At 39.2% G+C, this 26,702-nt stretch overlaps 1 protein-coding gene across 1 annotated transcript in view; it reads right to left on the bottom strand.

Annotated features, from left to right (window-relative positions):
* GRIP1 (glutamate receptor interacting protein 1) overlaps positions 1-26,702 on the bottom strand; it is a 491,773-nt gene that overhangs the window by 7,704 nt on the left and 457,367 nt on the right. Inside the window, exons 16-18 of the mRNA XM_044679204.1 lie at positions 25,790-25,901; positions 25,623-25,667; positions 19,621-19,857 (exon numbers count right to left, since the gene is read on the bottom strand). Coding sequence (XP_044535139.1) covers positions 19,621-19,857; positions 25,623-25,667; positions 25,790-25,901 — 394 coding nt within the window. The remainder of the gene's footprint in view (positions 1-19,620; positions 19,858-25,622; positions 25,668-25,789; positions 25,902-26,702) is intronic.

Raw genomic sequence — 26,702 nt, 5'->3', positions numbered from 1 at the left:
ATACATAAGTCCAATGTCACCAGAGAATTCTGGAGAACCATGGTAGCACTAATGAGATTTTTGTGGGTGATGATGACTGTGTGGGGGATTTGGACACATCTCCCAAACTAGGTATTAGGTTGTTTGTATAGTATATGTATCCAAGACATAACAGAGAATATCTCAAGATTTATGGAATTTAACAGAATGGATAACAATTCCTCATTTGTGATGATTTCCTTGGGTACAAACGACACTTTGAAAAGAGAACTAAATTGCCAATAATTATGAAGACTTGGACAAAGAACTGAAGACCACCAGGACACAAGGTGTGTGTTCTTAACTATTGCCCACTGGAGGAAAAGAAATGTGCAAGAGAAAAATAAATTTGGGTAAGACAGTTGTGTTTAAGAATGGGATTTGGATTTCTGGACCGTGATTTACAAGAGAGATGAAAGATTCCTGACCAGAGGAGGAATACATATGACAATGCCTAGTAAAATCACGATTGCCAAGTGCCTTACAGATGTAATCAATGGAGCTTTAAAAAAAAAAGGATGGCAATCATACGTGCATATACAACCATACAACTAGGACTCAATTAGTACAAACAATTATTCCCCTAAAGTTTTCACATTATTCAGATTTACATGGCCTATTTCCATTAGGCTAGAAGCAATTGCCATTATTTTACATAATTCCAAATAATATGAATTTGGATTCATGTGACCACTTGGGAGGGTTCATTAGTCACACTGAGTAGGACCTAGCTGTATTACCTGTATTACGATAGAGAGTAGCTTCAAAACCAGGAGAATAGTTGCTGAAATGAATGTATTTACAAAATACAAAATCCTTAAAAGGTTCAAAAGCATAACCAATGGCTTCAAATTGGTGTCTGTATGAATAAGAGAATCTGAAGTTCCCTTCACAAGGTGGCCAACTTGATGAGATGAAATCCATGACCACAGAACATGGTTCTGGATGGGAATGCTTTTTTCAGAAGAAAAAGAATAATTGTAGTATCACTGCATATTAGAAAGGTACTCTCGTGTGAGTAACTAGAAGGGGGAAGTATGATGGAGAGATACAAGTGATTTTCTGATTGGAGGATACTACAAATAGACAGAAAGAGAAATGAGGAATTTGGGAAACAGCACATACTTGGGCATAGGCATGGTATAGGAGTGATGGAAGATTTTATGCAGAAATATCTTAGAAGTTTGCTCTTTGCTAATAACTTTTTTTTGTATCCTTCCAAAAGCAAAAGATCCAACAAGGGAATATTCTATTCTGCATCTGATTCTTATTAACAGTGTAGAAAATGAGGGGAGTGGTGGGGCAGCTGAGTGGCTCAATGGATTGAGAGCCAGGCCTAGAGATGGGAGGTCCTAGGTTCAAAGCTGGCCTTAGACACTTCTTGCTGTGTGACTCTGGGCAAGTCATTTAACACCCACTGCCTAGCTCTTACTGCTCTTCTTTTTTTTTTTTTTAAACCCTTACCTTCCATCTTGGAATCAATACTGTGTATTGGTTCCAAGGCAGAAGAGTGGTAAGGGTAGGCAATGGGGGTCAAGTGACTTGCCCAGAGTCTCACAGCTAGGAAGTGTCTGAGGCCAGATTTGAACCTAGGACCTCCCATCTCTAGGCCTGGCTTCTCAATCCACTGAGCCACCCATCTGCCCCCACTTACTGCTCTTCTGCCTTGGAACCAATACACAGTATTGATTCAAAGATGGGAGGTAAGGGTTTTATTAAAAAAAAAAAAAGCAACAACAAAAAAAAAACAGTGTAGGAAATGGTTTGTTGGCATAGGAATGGTGAGAACTTGGGGAAGGAGTAAGACTAGAAGTTACTAGAACTAGAAGAAATCCAGTTATAGGCTGATATGTACTCTAGATTTTGGGAAAGCAGGTTTCCAGGGATCTCAGGAAAGATAGATGGGAAGAATTCAGGAATTACATTCTGAAGACACAAAGGAAAACAGCTCCAGTGAGAAAAGAAAATTGAATTTAACAAGAATTATTGTGAATTCACTTAGATTTTAAAATGAAATGATTAGAAGAAGAGAGCAAGGCTGAATGAGAGTGAATAAAGTATATCTTGGTATAAAAAAAGTCAGGGAATGCTAAAGCCCTGAATAATTGATGCATGGGCTTCCTGAAGCTAAGGACAGTAAAAAAACCAAAAAAAAAAAAAAACCATTTTGTTTCTTTCAGCTATATTGGAAGAAAAATGAAGATTAGAGAAAGATAGGGACTTTGTCTTGAGTGGAAGAGATAATTGACAGTGGAGAGAAGGTAGAGTTCCTTGATTTTTGTCCTGTTTCTGTTTTCTGTTAAAAATACACTCTCTTCACCAGAAATGACTCAACAAAAACAACTTAACAGGTAGTTGATACCCAAGATAAATACGGAAAGAGCATCTTGCTGCCCTTGATGAATTAAAGTCCTTGTCTCCAATGAACTATATACTCAGGCCTTGAAAAACTTGGTCAGTGTGACTGCTAAACCACTCTTGGTGATACCTGAAAAATCACAGAAAACAGACAAGCCTGATGGTGCCATAAGATTTGAGAAGGGCAAATGTCCTCATTTTAAAAACAAGGGAGAAGAAAGTCTACAAAGCAATTGTATTAATTTTTTAAAGGATGGGAACAATTCTAGAATGGATCATTAAAGAAAAAGCAGATAAGGAAGTGTTGATTCTAGACAATGGCCATACCATGCCCAATTAACCTTATTTCCTTTTCTGACAAGATTACTAGTAAAGCAAATAAAGGAAATGCTGTGGGTTCAATTTACCTAGCTATTAATTTCTCATTTCTTTTCATTTTCCAAGAGACAGTTGTGGTTGACAGTAATGAGACAAAATGAGTGAGAAAGTGAGCCAAGAAGAAAGATGTAGGCTCTATTTTCAAAGAAGGATTAGTACGATGTCAAAGCACAACTAAGTTCAGTATGTTGCATAAGAAGCTTGCCAACAGGACTCGAGGAATGAAAGTTGTCTTTGATGGTCTCAAGGGTAATGTTTTTGAAGAGAACCCTGCTGATCTATAGGATGATGAGGCTGGTTTTAATGTTTAACTTGATCACAAAAGATATTCAGAGGAGTGAATCTTATCCAGAAACAGATATGCTCTATGCTCTAAAAAAAAAGGTTTGACCGTGATTGAAACAAATGTTGATGTCAGAACTGTCAATGATTACCTGCTTTGCCTTTTTGGTGTTGGTTTTACTAAACAACAACCAGATTTATACAACCTCTCAGCAACAACAAATTCATCAAATTTGCAAGAAGGGGGTGGAAATCATGATCCAGAAGGTATAGACAAATGACTTGAAAGATATCAATAAAATGAGCCCAGACTTACTTTATTAGAAAAGATACAGTCCCTAGCAGGGTGACCCCAGGCAAGTCATTTGACCCCAGTTGCCTAGCCCTTACCACTCTTCTGCCTTCAGATTGACAGCACCAATCCTAGGGCAGAAGGTAAGGGTTTAAAAAAAAAAAAAGGGAAAGGATGTTGTCAATGGACTGACAAGTCAGCATGTACAGTGGACACCATCCTGATTGCTGAGGGATCTTCCTCTCTGACTGTCCCTTCTGATTCCACCCACTCTTACCCTTTACTCTCCTGTCTTCTCTAGTGGTCTGTCAGTTTAGCCTTCTTGTAAAGCCTGGGACTCCGATCAAATCAATGGGAACCTCTGTGTGAAGATTTCAAAGCCCTTTGCAGTATAGCCAATACTCTTTCCATTTTCATTGGGGATCATGCCCCGTCCTGTACACTGTGATCCATGACTGGGTCTCTGGTTCTCAAACACAGGCACCGCTCAGGAACCTCCTACAATCGTGTTATTCCTAGGCAGCTGCTGATACAGCGGATAAGAGTGCTAAAGCAGGAGTCAGGAAGACCTGGGTTCAAATCTAGCCACAGACACTAATTGTGTGAGTCAGTCACTTAACCTTTGTGTGCTTAGTTTTTCTAGCTGTAAAAATCAAGATAACAGCACAGACAGCTCCCAGGGCTGTTGTAAGGCTCAAATGAGGCCATGTTTTAAAATAGTGCTTACCCAGTGCCTGGCACATAGGATGTCCTTAATTAAATGCTTATTATTTGCTGATCTTAGGGTGAGACTAAGTGTAGAGTAGCTGCTTAATAGAATTGAATGGTGGACTTGCCTGATTTGACACAGGCTGGTTTAGGAGCTTCTTATTTATGAACCACTCTTACATGCTACAGAGAAGATTTGACCCCAAAGAGAAAAAATCTCTACTGAAAACAGATGCTAACCTGAGAAAACCTAAAAATGAAAAAGGTTAAATCTGATTTGAATCAGTAATGTCCCTTTCCCCAAAGGAAACGGGCTTTTTCCCCTGACTGTGAAACTACATGTGGAATGTCTGCCCTGTGCTAGATTCAGAGCTTGCTTTCTAATTGGAGCACACTGGTGGTATTTAGGTGGGAAAGTGGATAAAGTGTAGGACCAGCAATCAGGGACATCTGAGGTCAAAATCCACTTCAGACTACTGGTTGTGTGGCAAGCCAGCCTCAAGTCTCCTCATCTGTAAAATGGAGAAATTACAGCATCTCAGAGGGTTGTTGTAAGGTTCAAATTCGATAACAGTGAAGTATTTTGTAAACCTTAGAGCACAATGACCCAAGTGCTTGTTATTTTTTATTTTTTAAACCCTTAACTTCTGTGTATTGGCTCCTAGGTGGAAGAGAGTGGTAAGGGTGGGCAAATGGGGGTCAAGCTGGGAAGTGTCTGAAGCTGGATTTGAACCTAGGACCTCCCGTCTCTAGGCCTGACTCTCAATCCACTGAGATACCCAGCTGCCCCTCCAAGTGTAATGTTTCTGGAGTAGGAAATCAAAAACCTGGTTGTACTGTTCAACCATCTCTGATTCACAGTTTGGAGAAATTTCACCTAGAAAAATGGATGTTTTAAAGATGAAGTTGAGGGGGCAGCTAGATGGCTCAGTGGATTGAGAACCAGGTCTGGAGATGGGAGGTCCTGGGTTCAAATGTGGCTTCAGACACTTCCCTGCTGTGTGAGCCTGGGCAAGTCACTTACCCCTCACTATCTAGCCCTTACCGCTCTTCTGCCTTAGAACCAATACACAGTACTGATTCTAAGAGGTCAGGGTTAAAAAAAAGGTGATGTTTAGTAAGTTACCTAAATTGCATTGAGAATGTGAGACGAAAGGTCCACATGGCCCATCAGCATTGCATTAGAATGTCAACCAGGGAGAAATAAATAAAAGGCTTTTTGTTTAGTTCAGCCTTATGTCCACCATGGAATTTCCTCTTTGTAAAGCTCAGCTCAAGTGCTGGGTAGCTCTGGCCCAGTTATCCTGAGAGTGGAACCACAGTATTGTAGATTGGGAGCTGAGAGGAGATCTAGTTCAATCTCCCCCATTTTCAAGAGGAGGAAACTGAGGTCTGGATAATTTAAATGGCTTGCCTAAAGTCAGCCAAGTAGGAAACATTCGAGGTGGAAGCTAGATCCTCTCATTCTGGAGGTTGTACTCTTCACTGTTTCCCCCCCAAATATAAGCTTGGGAGAAGATAAGCTTCTTGAAAGCAGGAACTGCTTCATTTTTATCTTTGTATCCCCTCCAATTTGTCCAAAACTGTCTAGATGCTAGGATTACAGAGAAAATGAAACAATTCCTGCCACGAAGGAGTTTGCATTCTATTTTGCAGATTAAATAATTAAATCCCAAAGCGTTAAAGTAACTTTCTCAAGGATCAAAAGCTAAGTAATGTCTTGGAATACACGTCTTTTTCTACTGTATCATATGAATAAGTAGGGCTCCGGTGTATCTGAATACTTACAGAAATGGTGCCCAAACTGTACACTAGAGAAGACTACTTCTGCTTGGAATAGTCTAACTCCCAATTTCCTTCTCTAGTTTTAGGAATTTTTCCCCCTTAAATAATAAATATACAGAATTCAACAGGGAAAACACTGGGATAGCCAGAGGATCATGGGAGAAAGAATATGAGCAAACATAATGTGTATTTGTCCTCAAACACATTTGAATATGAATCCATCATATATAGAAACATAGGAATATAGGAAATATTTGGGAAAGGCCATCACTGAACACAGGGGAGAGAGGGGTAATGGCAGAGTTACTTCAGTTGCTACTGCCATACGCCTCATTGCTCCCCTATAACCTCACTTTAACTTTCTAATCTCTTTGATTTAGGAAAGAAACTGGAAAAAGCAAATCTGGATTTCTGTGCCATTCTGGGCTTAGTGTAGACATTGTTCGTTTTCTGAGTCACACAACTGGAAGACCTATGGTTTAAGGGCCATATTGAAATCTTGTCTTTTCAGACTATCCAAAAAAGATTGCCATTGCTCTCGGATATCCAAAGGCTAGCACTCTTGTTAAGTATGAATACTCTAATAAGTAAATAAATAATGTCCTGGCAAATACCTATAACTAATTTATACTCAGTTTGGTTACAAATGTATCGGTTTTTGAATTCTTATAGATAATTACAGTTTGAATAAAATATTCAGTTAATAGCACTAGCAGGGATCTAATTGAGAATTAAATAAAAGTTGGTTTGCATTTATCACTGAAACATATTTACCCAGGATTTGATAAAGAAGTAATTTTTTTAGATGTTTTGGATAAAAATAAAATAGAAGCAAGCAAGTTTAATGTTCTAGTAATTTGGGGGAAAATCTTCTCTGAATTGTAGAATATTTGAAAAATGAAATTCATTGTTATTATCAAGTCAGTATAGAAATCCAATGGCTAAGAAAGTCTTGCCAAGTGGAATTCTTGATGGGTCTACTTTCATGGTGGATAGGAATCATTTATAATTATTTAGTAGTTATAGTGCCGAACCATGCAAACAAAGTAGGCAATAATTTATAAAATATTTACATATTCTTTGTTTACTTTTTTGTTTACATATAATCTGCTTATCAAACCTTTTCCTTTGGTAATGCCCAGCTCTTTATCTTGGGTGCTCAAATGATGAAAAATTCAAATATACAGTGGCATGTAAATGAATATGGTTTCACTGAAATTACCAAAGTAATCACTGTTGAGGCTGCTTGTTTACCTTTTTTTTAATGACTTGTATGGCCACTAATTACTAAGTGAAATTTCCTGTAATTCCACCATATCTTTTCTCCTTCCTTTTTTTGTTTGATCCCAGTGGTCATTTCTAGCCCCAGACGTGGGGAAGATGGATTTGTGGCATCCACAGAATTTGGAATTTTCAGAGTTTTATTCTGTGGCACAATGTTACAAATTTTAACTGAGTTCTAGAGTACTAATCCTATTAATCTCAATTCAGCTGAACAAGTATATACCCATGAAGGTATGGTGCAAGGATGCTATGGAATATGGAACACAAATCCAGACTGCAAAGAGGTTAAGATCTAGGCAGGCAAATAAAATCTGCATGTATGAAAGGCAGGAAGGAGGCCCAGTAGAAAGTCAGAATCAGGAGACCTGAACTTGAATTCAAACTCTGATACTTACTAGTTCTTTGGCGTTTGGGTTCAAGAGGTCAAAATTACTTTCATAATAATATTAAGATGTTATTTGCCTATTAAGATACCTTTTCCAACTATGTATCTGTATGAGGCCAGATTTCTTCATATACTTCAGGCAAAAAAAAAAATAGACTGAAAGCAGAAGCAGAAATGAGAATTCAACTGTTTTCTACTAAGCCACATTAAACATTTTGCAAAAATATGTAAAACAATGCCATTCTCTCACTAAATTTGTCTTAGAAAGTTATTTTTCATAAAATGTTATTTAGCAAAAGTTTGTTAATACTATTTTAAGTGAATAAATATTTAAAATTTTTTCAGTTTTAACATCTAATATTGCAAATATTGATATAGTTCACATAAACCTTGAGAGAATGGAACCCAAGCCATTTTACACCTAAGAAAACAGATCCCTAGAGATAAAGTAATAAGGAGGTAGGCTGGATTTGAATCTGGGTCTTCTACCTCCAGAAAAAAAAATGATTAAGTGATTTTCCCAGAATTGCACAGCTAGGAATGTCTGAATTTGAACTTGAATCTTCTCATCTACAGATTCAAAACTATCCATTGTGCCATCTAGCTACCTGATTGTAAAACATGGTTGGGAAACTTCTTACCCCCATCTTACTGATAAGGGAACTGAAACTCCTAGGATGAATGATATCCCACTGGTGACACAACTAGTAAGTTCAGACACTGGAATTTGAACACAGATCTTCTGACTCCCAGGCAGTGATCTGTCCATTATACTATACTGCCTATATAAATCAAAGTTTATTTATATATACATATATATACATACATATACATACAAATATTTATTTATTTATTTATTCATTCTTTCATTCATTCATTCCTTCGTTTGTTTGTTTGTTTGTTTGTTTGTTTGTTTGTTTATTTTTTTAAGCCCTTACTTTGTGTCTTGGAACCAAGAGTGATAAGGACTAGGCAAGTGAGCTTCAGAGACTTGTCCAGGATCATACAGCTAGGAAGTACCTGAGATCAAATTTGAACCCAAATCCTTCCATCTCCAGGCCTGGTTCTCAGTCCCCTGAGCCACCCAGCTGGCCCTGAAATACTTTTAAAAATATTCCTATAATAAGAGAAATGAACAAAAGAGCCATGGAGGATTGGGACATACTCCTTTATCTACTGACAAACAGAAACACGGACATCTCACCAGGCTAAACGATAAGCCCCGATACGAGTGTGTACAATGGCACAGTGTTTTCTCATGGCTAGTCTAGTTGGAATTAAAATGGAAAAAGAAATGAAGCTCATGTTCATCTCGGAAACAAGTAAACGAAATGAACCGAGGGCACAGGAGACTCCACATTGAGGATTTTTGGAAATTTGAAAAAGGGAAGATAGAAGCAATCAATTAATAGCTGGAATCATACGCTCCTTATCTGCAAAGAGAGAAAGAATTTGTGATAAGCTACAGCGAAAGCACAATGTTAAAACAATGCCAAGGCCTCAGCTAATGCTCATCTATTTCTCACCTTTTCTCTAACTGGGAACAAAGGAAATCCCACAGTTCTGTGGGTTTAAAAAAAAAATCCTTACCTTCCACCTTAGAATCAATACCGTGCATTGGTTCTAAGGCAGAAGAGAGGTAAGGGCTGGGCAATGGGGGTTATAAGTACTTGCTGATTGATTCCTCATATCCTGGGGCCTCTGAAGGGAATCACCCCAGAAACAGAACACTCCATTTTCTCCCTTATCCATTTCATGAGTGACACTTGACCATCATGTCTTCATACCTTCTCTTTCCTTTTTAATGGAAAAAAAAAAAGAGGCAAGATTTCTAGAGGACTTAGTTAACATCCTCGTTTTGTAGAGAAGGAAGGAGCAAGCAGTGAGGTGGCACAGGGGATAGAGGGCTGGGCGTTTTCCCCTAGTTCAAATCTGGTCTTGGATACTTCCTAGCTGTATAACCCTGGGCAACTCACCTAACCCTGTTGGCCTCAGTTTCCTCACCTGCAAAATGAGCCAGAGAAGGAAATGGTAAATGACCTCAGTATCTTTGCCAAGAAAACCCCAAATAGGGTCATGAATGTAAGAATTTAGATGTAGTCTTCTCAGGGTGAAGTACAGCAGGACGGCCACCTCCATCATTCTAGGAAAAAGGTCTAAGACCACAGGAACTTCTGGGGCCGCCATGCTGTAGTCTAGACTGGCAATGAACCTGCGCTCTAACATGCCCAGTTATCTTTTTTTTTTTTTTTAAACCTTTGTACTTCGGTGTATTGTCTCATAGGTGGAAGATTGGTAAGGGTGGGCAATGGGGGTCAAGTGACTTGCCCGGGGTCACACAGCTGGGAAGTCCAGTTATCTTTTTATGTGAATTAATAGCAACATTTACCATCATCTTGAAATTAACAGTTGATTTGTTTTGAGTCCAATGATGGAGCAATAACATAGATGGGAAAACCCAAACAGATGGGATGAAATGTCTTGCCCAGGGACATACAGCTGGATTTGAACTCGGGTTTCCCTCACTCTAGGCCCAGCACTCTCTCCACTATGTCACCTAGAAACCTCAACTTGGTCTTCAATTTAATTGTAACATATCCCTAATAGGTCTTTCCATTTTCAAAAGCCTAAGACACCCTGTATGTTATTGGTAAGGGACAAATAACAGAAGTCCTAGAGCTAGTCCATGCTGTATCCACTTCTGTATACTCCCATGGCCTAGAGATAAAGCCTCAGAGTTGGGAAGGCCTGGGTTTGAGTCCCTCCTCTAATACACAATGTTCTTTCTAGCCTTAGCAAGTCACTTACTTGCTCAGTGTCTCCCAGGCACTTTAAGACTACAAGTTGGAGAAAGGATGAAGACCTATATTGGTACAGTTTTTTTGCATGAGGAATTTTTTTCTGTTATGTTAACAAAAGGGCAGATGCAAACTCCTTCTTTATCCTCCCACTGCCCTCCCCAACCCCCCTGTGAAAAAAGCAAACAAACAAAAAAAAATGCTTCCTTAGCATGCAGCTCAGTGTATTGCACAGATTTGGCACTTGCATATTTGTTGAAAAACTTTGCTCTTAAGTCATCAGTCATGTCTGACTGTGGCCCCATTTGGAGTTTTCTTGGCAAAGATATGAGTGTGGTTTGCTATATCCTTGTTCAACTTATTTTACAGATGAAACTGAGGCCAACAGAGTTAAATGACTTCCTCAGGGTCACCTGGCTAGTGACTGAGGCTAGATTTGAAGTCTTCCTGACTCTAGGCTTAGCCCTCTATTTACTGTATTACTTAGTTGCTCACTGTTACCATCTAGCTACTCCCACCGACAGAATAAATAAATGGAGATAGTTGGAGATGGGGATGTTGGGTTATGAGGGAAGAAAAGGGATGAGAGGAAGGAATTGAAAATGTAATGACAGTAAGAAGGGTAGAGAATTGCAGAATTGAGAAGGGACCTCCCAGGGCCCCTAATTAAATTCCTGCTCACCTCCCCACCTCAAACTGGAGTACTGCTCTTGCTACCTCTGGCAAGCACCTGTCTAGCCTCAATGTGAAAAGGAGGTTTTTTTATTCCATTTTTGTGGAATTCTGATTGTCAGGAAGCTTTTCCTGATATGAAGCTGAAATCTGTCACTTCTCTATTTTCTAGACATTTCCTTTATTCCACTGTTTGGTCTAAACCTAATTTCTCCCATACTGTTTTCCAATTTTTCCAGAAGTTTCTGTCAAATAGTTGGGATCTTTGGGTTTATTGTACACTATCTTGCCGAGGTCATTTACCCCAAGTCTATACCACTGATCCTCCCTCTGTCTCTTAGCCAGTACCATATTTTGATGACTGCTGCTTTATAGTACAGTTTAAGATCTGGTACTGCTATATTCCACCATTTGGGAGCTCACAATTAATGTAATCCCTTTTCTGCATGAGAGCCCTTCAAATACTAGAAGACACCAATTTCCCTTCTCCGTTCTTACTCCTTTATTCCAAGTCTTTTTCCTCACGCTAAAATACCCCTGGTTCCTTTAGTCAATGATCCTTAAATGGCATGGTTTGGAATGGCCTCATCATCTTAATCATATTTGTTGACATTTTCCTCTGCCAGTATTCTGAATATATGGCCCCCCAGAGAAGAAAGTATGAATTTAGACATAGTTGTCTCAGGGTAGGGCATAGCAGGACTACCGTCTCCTTCATTCTGGGCACTGTTTTTCTAGGAATAGTGCCTAAGATCACAGGAACTTCTATGACTGCCAATAAAATGGCCAGTTACCTTTTACATGTTTTAATATCAGCAACATTTCCCACCATCTTGAACTTAGTTGATTTCTTTTGAGTCCATGTTTTAGACTTTATATTTATCTTTATTCAAATCAATAATATTAGATATGGCCCATTTTCCTAACCCAGGGGTTAGCACACTAAGGCCAGGAGGGCTATTTTTGAAATGATGTGCGCCAAGAATGGTTTTTACACATTAAACATAATAGTAAAAACCATTCTTTGCCCATAAGCCCATTTGGTCCATGGGCTATGGTAATGTGCCAATCCAAGGATCTAACTCACTGGTATCTATTTGGATCCTGATTCTATCTCCCAGATTTGTTTCGTCTATACCTTGTGTTTCATTGAGGCTATAGTCTGAGTGGTTGATAAAAAAGTTGAAAAGGATAGGACCAAGGACAGGTTTCTGAAGGCCCTCCAGTTAATTAGTGGGAAAGCATTTTCTACCATTCTTTTTGAAAAGCTAAGGATAAAAGACTTCTTTCTAGATTGACGATGAATATGGCTGGTACATTCCTTGGTGGGGAAAGAGCAATAACTATATAGATGCCTTGGGAAGGATCAACCTGAAATGGCTTTTATGGTGGTCCTGATTTGGGCTAAATCATTACATCCATCCCTCAAAAGTTTTTCCTTCTGACCAATGGCAAAGATCTGCAGACTTGGCTGGGGTCAGGAATGCAAAAGTATTTTGCCCCTAAAAGGATGAAACCCATGACCCCAGCTGCACCAGTACGGTGTTCTGAGTGAACCATTCATTCTTCACTTAGAATGTGCCTGCCATGTGCAAGAGCCAGCGATTGGATGTTAGCAGGGGGATACTGAAAGTACTCAGGAAGCTATGTCAAAAATTAAATATGGCTCCATAGCTCAGCAGAAATTCTCAGCTGGAGAAACCCTGGTTTTCATCATGAGGGTCAATGAATGAATTCTAACAGCAAACATTCTCCACTGTTAGATGCACACATTTAGCAACATGACAGAAGCAAAGCTGCCCTTTTCCTCACTGAAAATCGTCTTCAGTAATAACCTTGCCTCAGGAAAGGTTAATTTACAATGAATGCCCTCTCTTCCTTTCATCCACTTCAAGTCTGTAGCTTTGTCTTTTTTAAACACAGACATCTGAGTGGATTATGCAGACAAAATGATTTCTTAAAAAAAGATGCTGTCCACAGATTCAAGACCTTAGTCCCCTCCCGGGACACCCTCAATCAGTCCATCTGAGCTGTGACAAAAATGCCCACGATCATCATGTACTTTTTAGGTCTGCATTTTTTTCTGGGGATCAATTACAAAGAAAATGAAGTGGTCTAGGAATGTATTCCTTTCCATCATGGGAGGTGTAGGAAATGAACAAGAGAATAAGTGATTCCATTTCGGTCAGTCTGAACATCCCCTGTTGAAGATGGATGTAGCCTCCCTCTCTTAGATATTCCAAACTGATCAGCAATCACATTTCCAGGGACAGGAATAGTGGTTAGACAGTTGGCCTCAAAACCAGAAAGACCTGGCTTCAAATCTCACCTCTGAAACATATTTACTGGGTGATTCAGTACTCTATGCAACCTGCATTGGAAGGGGGAATTCCCTATACCAGTGAGAGCCTGAGTCCGGTCCCTCTCCCTATCTTCCTTTCAGCCACAGCCGCTATGCCGTAGGTCTCCAGCTTTAACACCCAGCATGTTAAACTCAATTATCCTCATTTTTGGTGAAAGCTTTCCAAAGAAGAATAGGAAGGAGACTGTTCATACTGTTGGTATTGGAAGAATCTTTTCACAAAAAGAATCCCGCCACTTCGCTTTGGAGCACGTAACTTTGTTATTGGTTTTTTTTATCTGGTGGGAGAGGAGATGGTGTGGGAGACAGGATGGGCTCCATTTCCTCTGGGCTGGGTGAGAGCACAGATGAGGGGCAGCCTTCTGGGGCACCCTTCTGGACTGTGCAGAATGTTCTTTGCTTTTGGTACGCTGTTTTCTGTTTGCACGCCTCTGTCATGCAGCCATCAGGGACACCTATTGTAGTCTGAAAGAGGGTTTTCCAATCAGTGCACTAGAACATTTTGATGTCCAATGCAGACCTAATCTGAGAGTCCAAACAAGTCATTCAAGGGGATTTAAGGCCTTAAGCTTCACAAAAAAAAAGAAACACATTAACCCAGTGGCCTAGACCTTTGAAGCTTAAATCTAGACCTCTAAAGCAAGCATCTCAGAGAGGATCTCACTTTGCCCCATTACTAAAAAAAAAAGGTCTAGAAATGAAACCTACAGACTGAGGAAGGCTGACAAGGGCTGCCTCCATTCCTGGTACTTATTTTGATTTTTTTTTTTAATCCTTTCTTAAAAATCCCAGGCAGAAGAACAATAAGAGGTTAAGTGACTTGCCCAGGGTCACACAGCTACGATGTGTCTGAGGCCAGATTTGAATCCAGGTTCTCCAGATTGCAGAACTGGCACTCTGTCCATTGAACCTCCTAGTTGCCCCTCTTAATTGCTATTCTTAACACAATCCCTCAAAAAACTGAATAACTAATCTCCAGCCTGTTAGAGGATTATACTGTAGAAGAGGGTCTTGACTTTCAGTTCCTAAAAAAAGAAGAAAGTGGGATTGTTACTGATTGTACTAGATTTAAGTACCCAACCTCCCACTCCTAATAAAAGCATTATCTGTAGAGAAGATTGTTCATATCCTCTAAAGCAGTGATTCCCAAAGTGGGCGCTACTGCCCCCTGGTGGGTGCTACAGTGATCCAGGAAGGCGGTGATGGCCACAGGTGCATTTATCTTTCCTATTAATTGCTATTAAAATTTTTAAAAAATTAATTTCCAGGGAGCTAAGTAATATTTTTTTCTGGAAAGGGGGCGGTGGGCCAAAAAAGTTTGGGAACCACTGATCTAAAGCAATGAATGCTTAACTTGAGGTCTATGAATTTGTAACCCTCAATTTTATTTTATGTATTTACAAATATTATTCTAAGGAGGGAATCATAGGTTTTAGATTGCCAAAGGGCTCCATCAGACAAAAGAAAAGTAAAGAGCTTCCATTCTAAAAAATGGGGACTGGACCTACCATTTCACTGGCATAGGGAACTCCTCCCAAGTGATGAAATTCTTTCTACCAAGGAAGATCTGGTTCTTATGGTGATCTCCAGTCCTTTGATCCCTCATTTATTTTTCAGGCCAACCACTTGCATTAATTGCACTCAACTCCTTCCTCATCTCGACCCCTTGGTGAACCATTTCATGTCTACGCCATCCTTTTCTCTTGAATCCTTTGATCCTTATTGTGTCCCCAATCTTGCCCTACCAAGATGGCAGATTGCTCCCACCTTCTGCTGCCTTTGCTACTCTCACATCCATGCTTATGAATGAAACTGGAGAAAATCATGAAAGCAGCTGACTGGGCCCCCTACAAATTTGTGTGGCATAACCTCAACTGGGTTCTGACTGGCAAAGCAATCTTTTTACACCTCCCTAATTCAATATCCCGGGGCCACAGTGGCTCTTCCAAAATTTTCATCCTTCTCTAAACTTCCAATGGCTCCTCCTCCCCCTAGCTCTCTCAATTGAGAATCTTGCCTCATAATTGACTGAAAAAAATGAAGGCCAATTGCTGAGTTTCCCCCTCTCCTTTATCTCCCATCACCCAGATGCTTCCCTAGTATCAATTCTAAGACAAAAGAGAAGCAAGAGCCAGGCAATTAGGGTTAAGCAAATAACCGAGGATCATAGAGTTTGGAAGTATCAGAGGCCAGATCTGAATATGGGCCCTCCCAACTCCAGGCCTGGCACTGTGCTATGGAGCTTCTCTCTCTTGCTTATCTTTGATCTTGTTGACAGGCTGCTTTGAACCTACAAACATGCCCAAGTCTCCCTCATCAAATCTTCCCCTGTCCCCCATAATCTGTCTATCTCCACTCCCTATCCTTCCATATCTCCTCCCGTTTGTGGCTTAATTCCTTGAGAAGGCTGTCCGCATTAGTGGGTTTCCATTTTCTTTCTTCCTCTTTTCTTTTAAAATTCATAACTTCTGCCTTCTGACTCCCAATCCAGCGATCTGTCCATTATACTCTATTGCCTGTGTAAGTCAATGTTGATACTGAAATATCTCTTAAAAACTCTTAACCTCCTTAGAATCAATACTAAGTATTGGTTACAAGGCAGAAGAGGGGTCTGGGCTAGGCTAGGAGGTCAAATGACTTGCCCAGACCACAAAGCTAGGAAGTATTTGAAGCCATATCTGAACCCAGAACCTCCTCTCTCCAGTCCACTGAGCCACATACCTGCCCTTCTTTCATTCTCTTTTCAACTCTTCAGTCTACCTTTTAGCCTCGTCATTAATTTTGAGATTTTTTGTTTGGAAAATATATTTTTTTCAAAATCATTTTCTCTCTCCAGTCACTTAAATCCAATGAAATTTTTTTCAGTCCTCATCCTTCTTGACCTCTCGGTACCCTCCCACGTCCTCAATCACTCTCTTTTCCATTATACCTTCTTCTCTCTAGATTTCTGTGACACTATTCTAAGCAATGTCAACAAGCATCTAAACACTGAGTTCTCCCAGCTCTCTGCATGATCCTTCTGAGGGTCCTTTAGCCACAGGTGTCCCTGAGAACTTGGTCCTGGACCCTCTTCTCTTCCTTCATCTGACTTGGGTGAATAGAATACCCATCAGCTGTCATCATTTCGTTTATTGTCTTCATGCTGATGATTCTGTTTATCTAACCCTATCCTGATCTCCAGACTTGCCTATCCAACTACATATGAGTCACTACAAATTGGATGTCCAATCTTAAACTCAACATATTGAAAGCTGAACCCATTCTCTTTGCCCCCCCCCCCAATTCCCCTGCTTCTCAGCTTCTCTATTGTTTATCAGGAGCATCACCATCTTCTCAGCCATCCAGACTCAATGTAGGAGCTACTCACTCTCTTTCACCTCCCATGTCCAATTAGTGGTCATCTTGTTATTTCTATGTATACCCCCTTTTCTTCTCTACACTGCCACCACCCCAGAAAAGGCTTTGATCACCTCACACCTGGATTACTGCAGTAACTCGAAAACTGGTCTCCTTGTCTGAAGTATTGCCCCACTCTAGTCTATTCTCCACTCAGCTGGCCATTGATCCTTCTAAAACAGATCTGACTATTTCATACTCCCCACTCCCATCCAATAAACTTGTGGCCTCCTATTGCCTCCAGGATCAAATATAGCATTTTGGGTTTGGCATTCAAAACTCTTCACAACAGAGTTCCTCCCTACCTTCATAGCCTTCTTACACTTTACCTCCCAAATTTACCCTACAGTTCAATGACACTGGTCTCCATGCTGTTCCTTGCATAAGTCATTCCAGCTTTCAACTCTGGGTGTTTTTATTGGCTGACCCTCATGCCTGGAATTTTCTTCCTTCTTATCTCCATATTCTAGCTTCCTTCAAATTCCAGCCCAAATCCTATCTTCAGTAAGAAGCCTTTCTCCATTACCCTTAATGCCAGTACCTTCCATTCGCTGATTATTTCCAATTTGTCTTGTATAGGTTTTGTTTGTATAGAGTTGTTTTCATGTTGTCTCTCTGATTAGGTTACGAGCTCTTTGAAATCAGAGACTGTCTTTTGTCTTCGTATCCCCAATGATTTGCACAATGCCCGGTCTATAATAGGTTCTTATTGACTAATCAGTACAGATTGGTAACTTCTCTGAAACTTATATTCTTAGAGAATTGTCTAGAGTGCAGATAAGTTAAATGACTCGCCACCAGGATGTGTCAGAGGCAAGACTCAAACCCTCTCCCCTATTCTATGTTGCTTCTCTATTCTGAGACTCCACAAATACCACAATTAGAATACTTGAGTTTTTAGATGAGGAAAAGGACTCTTTTTTTTTTTTTTAAGACTAGGACGTTAACACTGGAAAAGACCTCAGAGCATTATTGAGTCCAAATTCCTCATTTTAAAGAAACTGCATAGACAAGGAGGCTTGATCAGAGAGAGTCAAATTCAGTATTATTTCCACACCATCTCTTTTTTCGAGTCTGTAGGTTCTTCCTGAGGAGCTGGTTTCCCCAGAAGGGAACAAAGGTCTAGACTCTATAATCCAAAAGGTCTTAAAGCAATATTGTTCCCTGCTCTCCTTCTGTTATTACATTAAAATGACAGGTAATGGTTTCCTTGATGGATTCAAAGTGGTCCATAGCATCATCAAACACAGCACAAATGACATTCAATCCAAACAAAGCTCAAGACTTTTTCTATTTATGCTCCATGTTGAAGGGACCTTCATTTCTCCCAGCACCATGTTACCTATTCATGATTCCCTTGCAGAAAGCACAATGTTCCCTTAACTCAAGATCCAGGTACCAAATAAGCCATTGATTACACTGAGTTTAAGTATCCTGTCTCCAACCTGCCTTTCTAAAATTATTTCACATTATTCCCCAACCCATTCTTTACATTCCAGCCAAACAGCTCCCATTACCATTCTCCATACACGACATACCAAATCCAAACACTGTGCAAAGAGAACACAGCAAAGGCTGTGTCCCATAGTCTTTACCTCCTTCTATTATAGAATCTCAAGCTTCCTTCAAGGTTCAGCTCATGTGATATCTCTTACTTAAAGCTTTTCCTGATTCCCTCTACATATTAAAATCTTCTCCCTTCCCAAATTATCATACATGTATGATAATTATATGTAATATATAAAATATATAATTTTTATACAAATAAGAATATATAAAATAGAATTTTATATAGAAATATAATATACACACTTGTATATACACACATATATGTGCAAATATACATACAAACCTGTATGTAGGTGTAGAGACACCCATACACATATAAAATATATGTGCTCATATGTATTTGTGTGTGTTTACATGTGGTAGCATCCCAACTGACTGTAAGCTCCTTGAAGGCAGGGGCAATTTTTTTTTTTAAACCCTTACCTTCTGTTTTGGAATCAATACTGGGTATTGGCTCCAAGGCAGAAGAGTGGTAAGGGCTGGCCAAGGGGGTCTAAGTGACTTGCCCAGGGTCACACAGCTGGGAAGTGTCTGAAGTTGGATTTGAACCTAGGACCTCCCATCTCTAGGCCTGGCTTTCAATCCACTGAGCTACCCAGCTGCCCCCAGGGGCAATTTTTTTGTTGGGTTGCTCTCTTATTCCCCAGGACCTAGTATGGTACCTTGGGTATTACTGTTGCTTTTTTTATTTAGAATTACCAAAGTTCTCAAAGATGCCATAAAATGTTGAAGTCATCAACTTCAGCGAGTCACCTTATGGATCTGGGCAATTTTATTATATAACTAAGATGATAGGATCATAGATTCAAACTGGAAGGAAGCCATCTAATCTGTGTAATTAGAATTTTGTACCTTTGAACTTCATTCCCCTGAATTCCTTTTTTGTCCCCACTTTTGTAGATAAAGTTTCTGTAACTCCACCCTCTCTGGCTCTTTCTTCTCCTGCTTTCCTAGTCCAATATTCTAATTACACAAGCCCAAGCCCTTCATTTTACAGATGGGGAAATTAGGGTCCAGAGAAATGATTTGCCTGTGGTTACAAAGGCAGTGGAATTGACCCTGGGGCCTCTGATTCCAAAGCCAGTTTCTTTCCATTTCAAGAAGGCTGGTTTTCACTGTTTTGAAGCGGAAAAGACCAAAGAGTCACTTCTGATAAATAACATGGTCTTTGAGAACTTAATTTCAAGCCCAAGTTTTGAGTTAGATCATAGGACTACAGCATTTTCACACTCACCTCAATAAAAACACACTGTTGGGGAAATACACTGAACGTGGTCCTTAAATGCCAATTTACAGAAAAAACAGCAAAAGAAAAACCTTTCTTTCTTTTTACCTTATGCAGTTCCACAGGAGTTGGGGACATGATCTCCTTCATTTCCTGCTTGATTTTTCTTGGGGGAATAGACTTCCTACCCATGTCAACGGGCAGGGTGTTGCTTCGAGTGGCCTGGCTGTAGTGACTTCGGGAGGTGCTCCTTTCTTGGAAGCTCGCCTGGCGTCCTAACTGACTGCGTGATGGTGCGGCGGCCTCGTGATTCAAGCTCAGTGTGCTCCCCAGCATGATTGTGGCCTGTGGCATCGACAGTTTTAAGGAGGGAGGGGGAAATTACACCCCTGAACTGCTGAAGAGGTTCTACTGCTTATCCATAAGCAAACTTCTCCCATATCCCAATCAAAATACAATCACTTCAGTACCCAGCTAAAGGCTAGAGAATGGATGTACCAGAGCTCTAGGTAGGGTCCCTAAAACTTTAGGAAACTGCTTTGTAAGTTATGTTCATAATGCCCAATTACGAGCCAGTGTATATTCGGGGCACTTTGGAAACTGGAATTGAGCAATGATCTAAGCATTTGCTTCCTACAGACTCTGACATTTAAGAAAGCCACATTTAAAATGCAGCAGGATTATCTTTCTGTGGAATTGAACTAACAGAAGGAATTCACACAGGCAGCCACCTTTTTTTCCCCCCATAGTCATTTCTTCTAGTGAATTACTTAATTTCTAATAGAAGACTAAGGACTTCTCACTCAGAGCTGGCTTTCCCCTTTTGTATATATATATATATATGCCTATATATATATAGATATAGATATAGATATTAGATATAGATATAGATATTTCCCAGAACCAAATGGCCAATTCCACAGAACTTGATTCATGCTACAAAGAGAAAAAAAGACTCTCCTGTCATGCTGTACCTTGTCGGACCCAAATGGTTAAATTTTGTTACCTTGATTCTCGCCTCCCCCACCCTGCCCAATACCTGGCTTCTTCAGGATGACGAATGCTTGTCAACTGCTTAACTTTCTGATTTTCTGTGGGAGAACCATTGGTAAGAGAAGTGCAAGAAGAATCATCTGTTTGGACTCGAGGGGGCAGATTGAGATATTTTTTTAGACATGACCAATATGGGAATTTGTTTCACCTGATCATATATAATCTTGTTTTCTCGATTACAGGATGGGGAGAGGGAAAGCAAAACAGATTTTCATTTAGAAAAAAATTAATTAAACAAAAACAAATTATCATCTGTCCTTCCTTTTGTGCTCACCACTTTGTTAAATGTCTGTTGGATGGGAAATGAATATCACCAAAACATCACAAAGATTGCTTGGTGCTATGTACACAACCTAATATGTAGGAAATGGTATAATGAAGTTTCACAAAATGTGGATGCTGCCAGAATATTAATTGCTTTAAGTTATTATAATTGGGTTCCAGAAATGGGCCTCCAGCAGAATTCACCATTTGGTTTGGGTCTGTCATCATCATGGGATGCTTAGAATCCCACAAAACATTTTTCTAAGATTAAGGCCATGATTCTCTTTTATCTTCCCATTGGAAGATACTTTAAAGACAAACCAGGGACGTATAGCTTCTGGTAGTAAAAATGTATCTTACATGGAACATGTCACAACATGGCCAGTTTTCTAATGAGATCTATATTAAAGTAGTAACCAAGAAAGGGCATTGCAGAGAGGCTTATGTTATCCTATCAGGAGAGATTTCTATTGTACCCTCTATTAGAGATTTCCTGATGAAACCCTGCAATTAATTCGATCCTTTGATTATTGAGTGCTGAGAGTCACTTCAAGTTGGGAGTTGAAAGATATAACCGACTATGGTTTTGGTTCTTCTATATCACCTTAGAAAGGTCACACATAGGGACAATTTAATTGATAACCAGGTTAAATAAAATCATTGGACATGGGAAAAGCCTGACTTTTATCAGTAATCTTTTTGCTTAGAAAATATAAAAGCATTATTTATAGTTGAGTCTTAACTTTTTTTGTTGTTCAGTCATATCTGACTCTTCATGACTCTATTTGAGGTTTTCTTGGCAAAGATACTGGAGTGGTTGCCATTTTCTTCTTCGATACATTTTAGAGATGAGGAACTGAGGCAAACAGGGTTTAAGTGATTTGCCCAGGGTCACACAGCTAGTAAGTGTTTGAGGACAGATTTTAACTAAGGAAGATGAGTCTTCCTGACACTAAGCCTGGCACTATCCATTGAGCCACCATACATATGCATTTTATATAGTTAAGTTTTCGCTTATCTATGGGTAGATTATGCATGTTATCTGAGCTAAATCTTGTTTTCAAATTTATCAACAGCTTGCAAATAACTTAAAAAAAAAAAAAACCCTTACCTTCTGTCTTAGAATCAATAGTAGGTATTGGTTCCAAGGGAGAAGAGCCATAAGGGCTAGACAACCTTGACTCGTCTGGGATCACACAGCTAGTATGTGTCTGAAGCTACATTTGAATCCAGGAACTTTCCTCTTCAGGCCTGGCTCTCTAGCCACTGAGCTACCTAGTTGTGCCCTACAGAGGATTATTTGTGAGTGGCCTCAATTCAGCTCAATTATTTTCTTTGAAGGGACAAATGAATGAAAGAAGGATTTATATAGCATCTATTATACTGTGCTAAACATTTTAAAAGCAATTATTTTAAATTTATATTTCTATAAATGTATTTCTATTATATTTTATATAACATTTATATATAAAATATTTGTGTATAAAATATATATACTTATCTAATTTAATATATTAAAAGCAATTTTTATATATAAAGCAATAAATATCTTCTCAACAAAACTATGTAAAAGATGATTTTATTATCTTCATTTTACAGCTGAAGAAACCGAGGCAAAGCAGAGAGTAAATAACTTGCCCCAGGTCACACAGTATTTAAGTGGCTGAGTCTGTATTTAAACACCAGTCTTCCTGACTCCAGGTCCAGAGCTCTATCTACTTTGCCATAAGCTGCCTCCTTCTGTTGACATATTAATTTACTAAGATCACCCAAATCAATCCACTTTAGTTCTTGCTTTGCTGACATCTCTGCTCCCTATTAACTTCTCTTATTGTTAGCAGGAAACCCAGAAAAATTCAAATTCCTAATCATTTTCTCTGTCCTAGGGTATGTTTGAGAGATGGTATTTTTAGAGACACAAGGTTGTGGGAAGAAGCTTAGAAAGGAGACAAGTTTTGACAACTGAATAAGTTCTCACTTCTGTTTCAATATTTTGGTTTTGTTTAAAGTAAATTATGATAAGTAAAAATTTAAAAATAAAGCTAATTACAAGTATATGAGAAGTGACTATACATGGTATTACCGATTAATGTTATCTTTGCTTCTGTCCAGCTACAAGTGTGGCTAAGCTCTTGTTAAATCATCAATATACATATTTCTCTGGGTCACAGTCTCTCTAGTGTGGATGGAATTACTCTCAGGTGTTTAGTAAATTTTTCCTTTGCATAAAATACATTATATCACACTATACAGAGTCATGCTTATTTTTCTAAGAGAGGAGATTAAATGGAAAAGAACTCAGGGCTGGGCGTTAAGTGATGAGGGGTTTTGGCTCTTACTCTTCTGACTTGTAACCTTGACTAAGTCACAGTCTCACTGGGTACTCATTTCCTCACCTGTTAAGTAAAGGAAGGGAGTTGGGATAATCTCTAAATTGGTTTAGTCCAATGAAATGACCAAATTTGGACCATTCTCATAGGTTATATAAAAGTATAAGCAAAGGTTAAAAATGGACAGACTAATAGTAAACTTGTTAATTAGCTTCTCGTTTATACTTTTGCCAATTTACTAGTCATCTGGTTGAACTGAGGTTTCCTTCCTTCATATCTATCATAAGAGATTAATAAAGAATATAGTAAATATATTCAATATAAATCAAGTATATGATAAATTAAAATATTAATGAACTTTATTAAATATATAATAAATATGGAAATTAAAGTATACATTAAATGTATAACTATATTCAAGAATGATCGTTTTAATTTAGCCCTTTGAAAAACCTTGAAACACTATATAAATTATAGTTATTCTTATTTAATAATAATAACCATGAGTATGGATGAGAGTATGCATGTGAATTTCACAAGTAGGATATTAATTTTTCAATATTTTTCATAAGAATATCTTATACTTGGATCTTAGCCAAAAGGCCAGGAAGCGATCACAAAAATATTTTAAATAAGCACCTCAACCCATGTTAAGCTTTTTACCCTTGTTTTCACATATGTAAACAGGACACAAATTTATGAATTTTCAAATGTCTTTGTTGTGAACTTTGGCCTCAGTTCAATCTCCTGGCACATAATAAAAGTCAGATAAATGTTTACTGATTAACTGTTTTTGGGTGTGTATGGGGAATTCTCAGTGTGGATGGAAACTCCCTACTACAATGAACCCCCTTTGTAACTTGGGGTTACTGAGAATGGCCTGAAGCACTGAGAGTTCATTTGTCCTTTATGTGTCAGAAGAAGGTAAAGATCTTTCTGAATCTGTTATTATATTATATCACACTGCTTCTTTATCCGTTAACTAATTTAATTTTTATATTTCCGTTTCCAAGGGACGCCATTGCTTGAAGGAATGCCAAAGATGCTCCATTGGCTTTAGCAACATGGTTCCTCCTGGAACCTTTTATGAGGGAACGGTAGCTACGTGAAAATCTCTATTTCTACCAACTGAAAAAGAGTCTACTGCAGGAGGGTCTATTACTCTTTGTAGTTTTACTCAAGACCAGGAAGCATCCCAATAAAAAATGGAAAGTCATGCCCACCAAAGCGTTCCTGTAGAAGACAGCGACAAGGCTGGTTTTTGAGGTAACTACTAAAACAGATGCAGTTGTATGCATAATTCAATTTGGGCTCTTTTCAACAATCAATTTAAATATGGAAAAAGGTGGTGAATGTTCTTATGAACCAACTGTCAGATAGTTACAAATTCTGCCATGTGTGAAATTTGAAAAGCCACTAGGAGAGACCCTTCTAATGTCAATTTGCTTGAGTTCCAGAGTTGTCATCCACTTCTCTTTCCTTGAACTGGGCTCTGAACAACCAAAACCGAGACATTAGAACTATGAGATCATGCCATGTGAAACTACGGAATTGAGAAATTCAAACCCATAATTGCTTTTGGCAACTCTATTTGCAAATACACACGATTTTAGAATCACATCAAAGGTCCATCCATGCAAGATAGAAGCAACGTAATACAAGGGCACGACATCACCTTAGCACGGCGGGAAGTTTCTCCCCCATTTAGGCCATTCACATTCCTTACAGTTACCCAGGGACTCCAAGTGACGTCAGAATGAAAATGACATCCTGCCACTTTTTACAGCCCCCACAAAATTTAAAAGAACATAAAAGGAACAGTCTAGGACTTCTCACTCCAAAGTGGGAATGCTGCTGGAATATTAATTGCTTTGATTAAAGAAACTCTCTGGGAAGGTACTAGTAAAAGATGGATTCAATTATTACACACCATCTCACTCCCCCTCAAATTTATACTAAATAAAGCAAGCAAGGAATCAGGATTTGCAATTAACCGCAAGGCATTGTGTGATTATTTTGGCTGCTTAAAAAAAATGTCAGCTGTGCTCATTCAGCAGCTGCCACATTACCTATTTTAAGGACAAAAGCAAGCAAAAATTTCCTCTTATGTTCCTCTTAATGACCGAATTAGTTTCTAGACCAGATACAAATGCTATCATGCCAGGGAACTCTTCTAAACCAGCTAACAGAATGGGATGCGAGGCAGCTGTGAAACCAGGTTTGGGTTTTCTTTCTTTTTTTTTTTTCTTTTTTTTTGTTAGCGATCTGGTGGGAAACGCTGTATGTGCAGTTGGGATTAGCAGGGCAGGATGGCAGAAGCTACAAGTCAGGAAGCCTTGAGGGTGGAAATGGGAGAATAAATCATTTCAGCAGCATTTAAAAAAAAATCAAATTGCTTTCTGGAGGGTAGGGGCAGGGAAGGCAGCTTCACAAGCAAAAAATATTAACATAAAGGGTAGGTACCAAGAGAGTCATGTTTCTCAAACACAGACGCCTGTCCGCTTTCTCCTGTGGAGAGGGGTTAAAGCTTTTAAATGAACTGGAGTGAAGAATGCAAACTGATAAAGGTAAAAAGGACTGAAAAATGAAAGTCGCTGGAATCAGTGATGGGCAGGCAGGGTTGGTGCTACCTCAAGCTCTCTCAGAATTCCTGACTGTCCACAGGTTTCTAAGTCCTCCAGGGCTTGAGACCAGAAGTTCTCTTCCTGTTCCCCATCGGCATTGTTGTGGGACCCTGGAAAACTGAACACATAGAAGAGCTTGGCTTAGACACAGAATATTTTCCCCTGAATCAGGAATTCTTACCCCTTGTTGAACACACACACATATTTATCTATGACAACAGAGAAATCAGTGTGGAAAAGACAGGGAAATAAATGTGAAATTCTCAGTGACGTGAGCTCACTGTGCTTGGTTTTTATTTTTCTTCTCTCCTACTTGGGTAGCAGATAATCCTTCGATTTGAGGCACAAATGCTGAAGCCACATTCAACCTCACCAAAGAGCATTTGGTGAGATCAAGACCCTTTGGGAGTGGTTTGTCTCACCGAGGAGCTGGTATTATGTTAGATTAGATCAGCTTCTTTCTATCTGGAATCCCACTCAAGTTGTTTCCCCATTTCTTTCTGGGTTTCAGTCTCAACTGCCCAATGAAGAGGTTGGACTGGATGACGGTGAAAGGCCCTTTCTATTTCCATGATCTTTTGTCTCTTCCCAGTAGTATTTATTTCCCAAGGAGCCTAGTTACTTGACTAAACAATACAGTAGAAACTGAGGCTGTTGATTCTCATTCTGATTCCACCACCAAGATGAGTCTTTGTGGACAAATCACATCCAATTCAAGGGCAAGTCAAGACATTGCCCATGATGCCATTGGCCCTCTTTCAACATGAAGGACAAACAACATTCCTATTGGGAAGAAGAGGATGAGAATTATGGCTGAAGGGTTTCCAAAATCCCTAAAGAATGTGAAATGGACAGAGCTTTGGAAGTGCCCTGTTTTGTTTTGTTTTTCTGCCTATGTTACTACTATGCATAGGCCAGG

Source organism: Gracilinanus agilis, chromosome 5 (genome assembly GCF_016433145.1).
Source record: "Gracilinanus agilis isolate LMUSP501 chromosome 5, AgileGrace, whole genome shotgun sequence".
NCBI classification, from domain to species: domain Eukaryota; kingdom Metazoa; phylum Chordata; class Mammalia; order Didelphimorphia; family Didelphidae; genus Gracilinanus; species Gracilinanus agilis.
Note: the sequence above shows the minus strand (reverse complement) of the source record. Positions and strands in the feature narration are given on the sequence as shown.